Genomic DNA, 9,781 nt, shown 5'->3' with positions numbered 1-9,781 from the left:
ATGTGCTCGATGGGGGCGGCAGGGCGGGGATCTCCCTCCTCCCACCCCCGCCCGAGCCCGAACCCCCCACGGCTGCTGGGCCTCCGGCTGCCGGCCGAACGGCTCAGGCGGGCGCTGCGCCCACGGGTCTGGCCCGGGGCGGTGGCCGGCCGCCGGCGAGGAGGCGGAACGGGCGGACAAGGCGAGCGAGGACCGGAGGCGGGCGGGCAGGCAGGAAGGGAGGAGACAGCGGCGGGAGGGCGGGGAGAAGTTTATTCCCGGAGACACCTCTCCAGGGCGCGGCGGGGGAGCCGCCCCGAGCCGGTGACTGTTCGCCCCTCGAGGTTGGGACATGCGCCGCGGCGCTGCCGCCCGGGGTTAGTGACGGCGGGGCGCCGGCCCCGAGTTCCCACCCAGGCGAGCGCGGCGGCAGCAGTAAGCAGTGCCTCTGGCGTACGGACTGAGCGCGGCCGCCTGCCTCTCGCCCACCGCTGTCTCCCTGCTTCTCTTCCCCTCTCCCGGGTGCGTGAGGAGAGATAACAATGGTGGGGCGCAGCCGGCGGGCCCCCGCCCTCGCCTAGTGGAAGCGGGTGCCCCGCGGCCACTGCTCCGCCGCCCCGCCCTGCGGCGGCCCCGGGCCGCGGACCGCGTTGCTGCCGGCGGCGGTGCCGGGAGGCGATGGTGCCCGCGCCGGGGTTAGTCTGATCGCCGCTCCCCGCCTCGCCGCCTCCGGTGCCGGCGGTGCTCCCGCGGGGCCAGCGCCCGCCGCCTCCCCGGCCGCCGCGCTCGCTCGGGCTTGCGGCCGCCTGACACAACTTGGGAGCTCCTCCAGAAAAACAAGAATAATTAGTAAAAATAATTTAGAACAAGGCGAAGGAGCGGAAGAAGCGAGTGGATAATGTCAACCCCGAGCAGATTCAAAAAGGACAAAGAGATTATAGCGGAGTATGAAAGTCAAGTGAAAGGTAAGAGCGGGGAGGCAGCGGGAGAACCGCCGCGGGGGCCGGGCGTCGTGCCGGCCCCTTCCTCCGGCTGCCGGCCGAACCTCCAGCGCCGGCGGGGCGGCCGGTCCCAGTTTCCCGAACTTCGGGGCGGGAGGGAGCGGCGAGAGGGCGGCGGAGGCTGCTCCCCCCCACCCCCCCACCCCCAGCGCTCCGAGCGGCGCCGGTGGGTCCGAGGGGCTGGGGCCGGACGGCAGCTGCGGCGGCTCGGCCACAGCCCGGCCCCGGCCGAGCACCTTCCCTTCCTCCACCGACTTCGTAACAGCCGGCGGGGGGGTGGGAGGGGGGGAAGGGGAAAGGGAGGACAAAAAAAAAAAAGCTTGGCAATTACTGAGGCGGGAGACAATGCTAAGCCATACCCCTTTCTTGAGGCACATGGCTGGTGTCCTCCACCCTCCTCTTAGGGCTGTAGTTTCTGTGCCGGGCTGTAGAAGATGGCTAATAAAGAATTATCCTTGTCTACTGAATGAGCCCATTCAGCCATCCCAGGAAGTATTTGAGCCTCGCATTGCCCGGCTGTATCGCATTCAACTATTGTGCCAAGGACAGCGCCGGCAGATCCTGGCTTGAGCCACTGACGCTTCCAGACCCTCGAGTTTCCTCGCCTAGCGTTTTCCCTCTGCCAGTGTCTTGGGCGGAACGGAGATTGGGAAAGTAGCGACATGGCAATGGGGTGTGGGTCTCTTGGAGCGCATCCTTCTGGGTGCTGTCGGGGAAAATATTGCATAATACATAAATTGTAAGAAATCCAGTGATGGATGTAAACCTGAAACACGGCATTTAAAAAGCTATGCAGCACCTGAACTCTGCTTTTTAAAATGATACTGGTGCGCTCTTTACATAGGTAGGGTGCTCCCTCCTTGGTGCTGCCAACAGTCTGCGATGTGCAGAGATGGAGCGTGTCCTCATGCAGGTCCATGGGCTTCAGGAACAGCCTTCCTGCCCCACGCAGGCAAGGGCTGGGGACCTTCTATATGAGGCATCTGGAAGAGGGTGGGAGGGACCACTCCTCAGCTGTTGAAATATTTATTGACTTTGTGTACTAGCACAATATTTTTTCCTCTTACTCGATCTTATGACATTAATTTTTCAAGGCAATGCTTGTAGTTTTGTTTAGGTTTTTCCTCTTAAAAGTAAAGAGGTAGTTTTTGAATTTTTTTCTTTCTAAGCTTAACTTTTTGTGAAAAATACCTGTCACTATTGAAAGTCTTTTTGTATCCAGAAAAGGATCTAGGCTTAAAATAAGAGATCTGCCAGATAGGTGGGCAGTGAGGGGTCTGAGCTGGCAGATAGGCCATGCTTCAAGTGTCTGACATGGGCAGGTCCAAGACAGTTCTCGCACAGCTGTTGTATTCACTGCCATTGAGCCATTGAAGGGTTGGTGCTTTTGCTTCTCTGTGGACATGGTGCAGATTTGTCTTGGTCACTGAGCATGAAAAATGTTCGAGATCTCAAGCTCATTGCAGAGTGTGCAGACTGTTCTTTGCCTCCTCCTAACTTGATTGTTAAAGGCTCAGCCTTTATTATCTGCAGCCAGTTGCTATATATGCCAGTCTTTTCTTTTGAATAATGAAGAAAAAATACCATGCCCTTCAGCTACATATATTGCCTCATTTCAAAAGACACCAAAGATGAAGGCATAAAGTACCACTGATAACCTGGCTCTCCTTTGGTATCATGGTCCCCCGTCATAATCGCAGAGGGAGATGGCATTTGTAAATATAGCTTAATAGGAATTTTAACTTGATTTGCTTCTTTGTGGTGGTCTGGGGTGTGTGCAGTCTGGTCCCACCCAACTGTCTTGCCTGAATTGTTGATTAGCAGCCGTTTGAAAAAGTATGCTGGGCTAGCAAATGTAGTCAGAGATGCTTTTTCTTTAACCAGCATCACTACAATTGTATTTCAGGTGGCATGAACTGTCTGTGCTAAGATACAATTCTGCTTGACACCAGCTCAGTGATACTATAAAAAAGCAGTGATACCACTGTGTGATACCTTGAAAATCTTTTTGATATTGAGGGTTCAAGGCCTAAGGAATCAGCCCTTGTTAGCCAGCAAGGTAGCTCTAAGGGAATGTAAATTCAGGAAAGTCAGATCCCTATATACTGCTTGGAATTTCTTATATTAGGTTAGGAGAAAGGGTGTGGCCAAATTGCTTTTGCTGCCTCTGATTTCTGGTGTTTGCTGTGGCTAGCTGATTTCTCACTGCTGATGTGTGTAGTTGCTGAAGGATGTGGACAACTGGGCAGCAGACTGGCCATTTGAGGTCCTCTGGACAGGCGTGTACACAGGAGCGCAACAGCACGGATCTCCCATACCTTGTTGTGAGACTGCATTGCCCAGGTTGCTGAGCATCAGCGTTAGTTCTTCAGAAAGAATGCCACTGATGTGTGCCTTTGTAAATCCTGTCCTAAGATGTCTGAATATTGATACTGGAGGAAGAGGGGCCTGTAATGTACATGGCCTGTAGGATGTGTATATGGTGCCATAATTGGAAATTAGGATTTGATAGTGCCATTCTTCACATAGCTTTTCTGCTCTTAACTCCTCAAATAGGAAGCAGTAACAGATGTTAATTGTTGTGCCTGGCTCCTGAGTGGTGTAAACTGACCTCTTCTCCTTGGATTTTTAGCAGTATCACTAGATTCTGCTGTTCCTATATGACCTCTACTAAACCAACAGCCAAAGTCTGTAAATGTTACCTGTTTGTCAAGCTGAAGTAAACAAAGTACTTCTGACTTGTTGGGCAGAACATTTTATTGCACATTTTTTTGCAATGTCCCTGTTCTTCAGTCTGACTTCTCTCAAGACATGTCCCAGTTGAAGCAGTAAGGTGTGTTTACTTCCCTGCACATTGTATAGAAAGCAGAAGGATATTTCTTAAGGATGTCTTAATACCAAAGTTAGATCTGTCTAGCTGGATACCTATACCTGTTGTTCTGGGAGATGTAAGAATATTATGATGGCATAGGTACCTTACTTTGTAGACATAAAGGCACCTGGGAAGTAAAATAACTAATAAAATATTCCTGGTCATCCACAGTATCAGTTGTATCTGTGTTTTTCTGAAGAATGTGGTAATTTTATTTGCACTCTGAAGTCATTAGAGGTACTTTTACCAACCTTACAACTGGTGTGGGGGATACAACTAGAGCTAGAACATGGAAGGAATACTTTTTAGATGAGCAACAGACTGGTGGTATGGTTATGAGCCAAGTACTAACTTTCTGGAATATGACCCTGTTAGATTTATAGACAGCATGCCTTAACTCAAGGCTCAATTGACTATAGTAGCCCATCATACCTTTTGTATTCTGGGGACCGGCTGCTCCTTGGTACTGCTGATAATTTCAGGTAGTGTCTATTGATAAAGTTAGTGAGCAGTTCACAGTAGCGAAGAAATACTAGAGCATCCTCTGATGTCCGTGGGTAGATGTCTTGAGTATGGTAAAGGGTGAGCTGGTGAGATCTTGAATACCTGGCTCCCTTTGGAAATTTATCCTTCTGAAAAATAAATCTGTTGTGGTAGCAGAGGATTGGGGATTTACTGCTCCGGAGCTTTTCAATCATTCATGTTAAACTGGCATGTTTGCATTCTTAGGACTTTCAACTGGCCTTCCATGTGCAGGAGAAATGTGCTTTGACTAGGTAAGCACTGTACTGTCTAATTATCTGGGCCTGTCTCTTCAGAGAGATGATCCATATGGCCTGAACTGTTGGGAAGCATTGGAGTTTAAGTCTCTTAGCCTGCTTAAGCAAATGCATCTCCAACGGAAATGGACCGAGGGAAGAGCTGCTTAGATCCCTCCTTTTTTCACCTTCATTTTTCGGTTGGAAATGACCTAGTTGAAATGCAAGCCCAAAAGCAGTTTGTGGAGGAAGACACTTCCCCAAGATCAATATTTGCATGGCCTTCTTCAGAACAAAATACTTCTATTTTTCATCCCAAAGACTCGGTAGCAGTCTGTGTTATATTGCGTAATTAATTTTTATGGAAAACGAAAATTCTAAATTGTGAACCTGAATTTCAACTTCACATTAAAACAACACCAGGAGCCTCTCTGAGAAAAGGCTGAGTTCTGAAGTACAAATTGGGCTGTTTAGTAAACTGATAGCTGTTTTGAATAAAATATTTGTAATGAAATATTCGGTACCTTGGATGATACCAGAATTCTTGAGGTTTATTTAAAAAAAAAATCTGATTAATAGATGCCAGTTTTCAAAGTTCAAGTTTATCAAGTGTGGTTTAGCAGAAATTTTTCTGGTCAAAGAACTTGACCACACACAGGACTCTGTCTGATACAGAAAGGATATGGTTCTCCATGCTGTTTTCCAATTGGAGTTACGTTGTGTAATGAAGTTCCTTATCTTTTCCCCCGCCATTTTCTCCTGGCTCTCTGATCCTCCCTTTCAGAGTACAAACTGCAGTTGTCCAGGTAAATAAGTTTGTAGTTGACTGTGCAGCTGAAAGGGGTATCTGCAGATTCAGACAGTTCAGTCATAAACTGAACAGTTTTTTGGTTTGTTTTGGTTTGTGGTGGGGTTTTTTTTTGTTAACTAGCGTATTTGGTACTCTTACTCTTCCACGGCTTTCTTGAAATGAAAGCTAAGGAACTTGGTTTATTACTATGCTGTGTACCAAATTATTTGGGGCATGGTCGAACCCTACAAAATGCCTGCTTTCCAAAGGTCGTGACTGAGGAACTGCAGAGGTTTTGGTTTCTTAGTCTTTCTATATAATTAAAGAAAAAACCCATCTTTACTTCATGCCTTTTTGAAAGTATGACCAAGAGTCAGGAGAGTACATATTTTTTTTTCCTGCCTTGACCACACACTGCAGCTGGTATGTTCCTGCACCACAGTGAAGATACATTTATTATTTTACTTGAATTTAAAGGTGAATAAAGTCTTGATTACTATAGCACCTGTGAAAAGGTAAGTAGTGAATGGGTTGTCTGAACAGCGCTTCTTTCTTGCAGTATGGCAATCATAGTGCATATTTAATGCATATGTTTAGTAGATCCACATTTTTGTTAGTCTCCAAGATGAAGTTTTGACTTGCCTCTGACTCTGAAGCAATTTGGAAACTTTTTATGATCATTTCTTTGGGGTGTTTTTTTCCTCTGCGAGCATACTTTCTGTGCAGTTTTGCTGCAGAGCAATGCTCTAAATCATGCTAAGGTCATTTAATTTCCTGCCATTATCTTTTATTGGTCACTTTTTTATGAACTGAAGTTCTACTTGCTAATAAAATTAAACATAGCTTTGAAGTGGCTGCTGTAAGAGAGAATGGGATCTGAATTTCTTTCCATTTTCTGCTTCAGACTTTGCTTGGGTTAGGTCTTGCCTTTTGTGAAAACTGGTCTCCTTGTCAGTCAGAGGTGATGGATGGTAGTGCTGGAAAAAAGCAGGTCAGTGCTGTTGAGACTGGATAAGAAGTCCCCTGCTGACCATTACACAGCCTGTTAGAAATCACTGACCATGACTTGACAGTGCAGCGTGTCTGATCTCTGCTTTGGACAGGGATGGACATGGGGGAGAGCACAAATGGAGCTAGGCAGGTGTCAATGCAAGCTCCTGTGGTGTTTGTTCTTCCCTTTACCTTTTTTTTCCCCCAACCCTTCCTACATCTGTCATGCTATCCCACATCTAACCTTTCTGGTCTCCCTAGTGGAAATCACTGCTACCTTAACTTGTATTAATCCTTATTAGAGTCTAATCTACTCTTACTGCTTGGCTTTCACAGGGCAAAATAGGCTTTGAAAGAGTATGGGGGGTTGTTTGTGTGTGAGCGATTAGGCTAAATGTGTAGCAGGGCTGCCTGTGCTGGGGGTGCTGCTGCCTCTGCTTCCTGCGGGTTTTAGTCTCATGGCAGCATTTCCTCTGTGAGTGGCTTCTCCCACCTTGCTGTGTACTGACCCAACCCTTCCAGGGATCTGCCCTGTACTCTCTGCTGTGAGCTGTCTGGGCTGATGCGATAGTGTGTTGGCCATCTGTGAGGCGAGGCTAGCTGACCTTGCACTGTGCTGGTCAGTCTGGGAGCTGTGAGTCATGAATAGCCTCTTGTTCCTGAAGTTATTTCATCTTTTCTTTCCCCGCCTTTTGTCTCTTGGGCCCTGTGCCCCACACTCTGAGGTTCAAGAGATTGTGGGGTATGTGTGTAAGTACATACATATGCATGTGGAAGAAGAGCAACAGCTGGAAATTGAAAGCAGTGGTTAAAGGTGCAGTGACTGGCATCACTGCTTGTGTACCAATAACAGGGATGAGGCTGGTGGGCTGTGCAGTAGCAGACACTTGGGGTGAAGCACAGAGGGCCATTGCTGAGAGCATGGGTTCATCTCTTGGGTAAGAGACAGAGCTATCTGCACAGGAAGACTGCTTGCTGTGTGTCTTTTACATCACTAAGGCTATATCTGGCACCAAATCTAAAGGAGTTGGTTATCACCGTTTTTTCCTTTGTTTCCAAGACTTAAACAACTGCAGGCTGTTCTGGCAGTTTGTGTGGTGGCTTGGTCCTTTGGGAGTGCTCTAAGACAAACAATTCACTTTGATCTGTTGTAATGGAGCCATAATCCTGAGGCACTACTTCCTCCGGAACCTACTGTTTTCTGCAGCTTGTGGAGAAGTCATCTTCTAGTAGACACTGAAGTATGTCACAAGTGAGTTACATCCACCTGGCAGGCTAAAGGTGTTTTACCGATACTCTGCCTGCTAATCCATCTTGTCCAGGCAAAGCACTCATATTCTCAAGCCATTTTCAGTTAACTTCAGTTCAGTAACTGATCAAGGAAATCTCTTTAAGAACTCCTTCCCTCTCATTTGTTCTCCTCTGTCACTGTTTCTTAGGCATATACCAGTATGAATTTCAAGATGCAATATTCAGTCTTGCATCATACAACCCACTGGAAACCTGAATTTTACCTGCAGGTGACTGATAAATCCTGAAATTGAGATGTAATGTCATTATGAAAAATGAGCATTTTTGAAATAACCCTAAGCAAATCTGATGTTCTGTTTCCAAGAACTGGCTTGTGTACGGGCATGACCATGATTTCACATTACTCTGTTGTCTTCTCTGGAAGGTGTAAGTGCTTGGTTTAGTTCCTAGTTGGCACAACAAAATAATCCCAGCTTTAGGTGCATGTTAATGAGGTAGGTGTTGCAGGTAGGAAGGGAAAACCCACTAAATGCTCTAAGAAAATGTTGTGGAGAAAGGGTATGCTTTATGATTTGACTCTTTAATAATCATATCTGTGAAATAAGTTAAAGATGGCCTGTGTTATTGACTTCAAACTCTATCCAGTGAAGGACAGTGCTGCTGATTTGACTTTAATGAAGTCTCTCCTAAGGTATGTGGGTTCTTTATCTGTGTTTACCTAGATCATAGCATCTGAGGGGTTGCTTTTAATTAAGGTGGTGAGAAGGGAAAAGTACTTCTTCTTTGTCTATTTCTCAAAAAAGATTCAGTAGAACTTGCTTAGAAGTGTGAGCATGGATTCACCAGTTAGAATATTCCTGTTAACTTTGTTATGTTATCTATTATTGACCAATAAAACATGCTTTAGTTTCAGTTGCAACCTCCTGAGACTTTCCTTTATAGATGCAGAAGTGCTGACAAGCAGGCAAGGGAGCTGTATTAGCATATTAACCAAAACATTCTCGAAATATACTAGACCTAAGTGGTTTTTTTATTGTGAAATAGAAGTTACAAAAAGTATAATTAGAACACTTATGGTGCAGTATTTCTTGTTAGCTATATTCAGAATAAAAAGCAAATGCAGCTGGCTTACCGGATGATGACTTCCAGGAAGTAATGATTGTAACCCTTTACATAATTAGCTGTTGTGGGAAACAAAACTGACTACAAATTCATGTAAACTATCCAGACTCCTTAACTGACTCAGTGCTTGCTCATCTGAATCACCCTGCATGTAGGATCTGCTAGCAGTTTGTTGGTGCTGTCTTGCATGGGGAGTCTTCAAGATGCTGCTTGTTTCTTCCGGGGTGTCAGAAATGGAGTGGTGCACACTTTTGGCTTTGCTCTGTGTGTAAAACTAAATAAGGAGACGGGCTGATCCCCTTTCATCTTCCAGTGTACATTCTTTAATATGGGAAAAGAAAGCAGTCTCTACTGTTTTAGCTAGTTCCAGAGTATCTGCTTCCTGAAAATCAGAGGAATCTATTCATGTTTACAGAGTACACCAGAAGTCTAATAAGATTCAGTGATAGCTCTTGTATGACTCTGTTCTTTCAACAACCTGTCTTTTTTCAAACCTTGCTGTTCTCTGCCTTTCCCCTCGGATTCTTTTTTAAGCAGAGAGAGGATAAACAATCTAAAGCATCAGGTCAGAGGCAAGATAAAATAAGTGTTCATTCAGTACCAAGATGAGCAGGCATCTCAACTGAAACTTTCTAACTCAACAATTAAGTTACTGTTTTACACAATAATGGAGAAATTGAAATGATTAGAAGTCACTTAATTGAATTTTTAAAATATAGATCAGATGATCTGTCATTCTGCTTGTTCTACTAAAGCGAAAAAATACCACCCCAGAAAGACTTTTGCCTTTTGTTATGCACTTCAATACTGGTCTCTGTGAGTAGTTGCTGTGATTAAGTTGCTAGGCATAAAGTTACTTTTATTTCTTTGACCGTATTTATGCAAGCGCTCAAAAGGCATACTAAAAAGAAAAAAGTTCTTAACCCTTATCATAGGATACTTAATACACCAAGGTTGCTGTAAGTGGTTAGACAGCGCAGCAAGCTCTACCTCTTGTAAATCACTGATTTGCCAATGA

General features: G+C 45.8%; 1 protein-coding gene across 2 annotated transcripts in view; it reads left to right on the top strand.

Moving 5' to 3' along the window:
• Positions 1-660: 660 nt before the first annotated feature.
• The window catches only part of SRGAP1 (SLIT-ROBO Rho GTPase activating protein 1), a 146,843-nt gene continuing 137,722 nt past the window's right edge, over positions 661-9,781 (top strand). Inside the window, exon 1 of one of the 2 annotated variants that reach the window (XM_032106146.1) lies at positions 661-944. In XM_032106146.1, the coding sequence (XP_031962037.1) occupies positions 878-944 (67 nt within the window). In that variant the 5' untranslated portion in view covers positions 661-877. The remainder of the gene's footprint in view (positions 945-9,781) is intronic. The other variant, XM_032106147.1, reaches the window with a different exon arrangement.

This window comes from Corvus moneduloides, chromosome 4 (assembly GCF_009650955.1).
Source record: "Corvus moneduloides isolate bCorMon1 chromosome 4, bCorMon1.pri, whole genome shotgun sequence".
NCBI classification, from domain to species: Eukaryota; Metazoa; Chordata; class Aves; order Passeriformes; family Corvidae; genus Corvus; species Corvus moneduloides.
The sequence above is the reverse complement of the archived record's forward strand: the minus strand, read 5'-3'. Positions and strand labels throughout refer to the sequence as shown.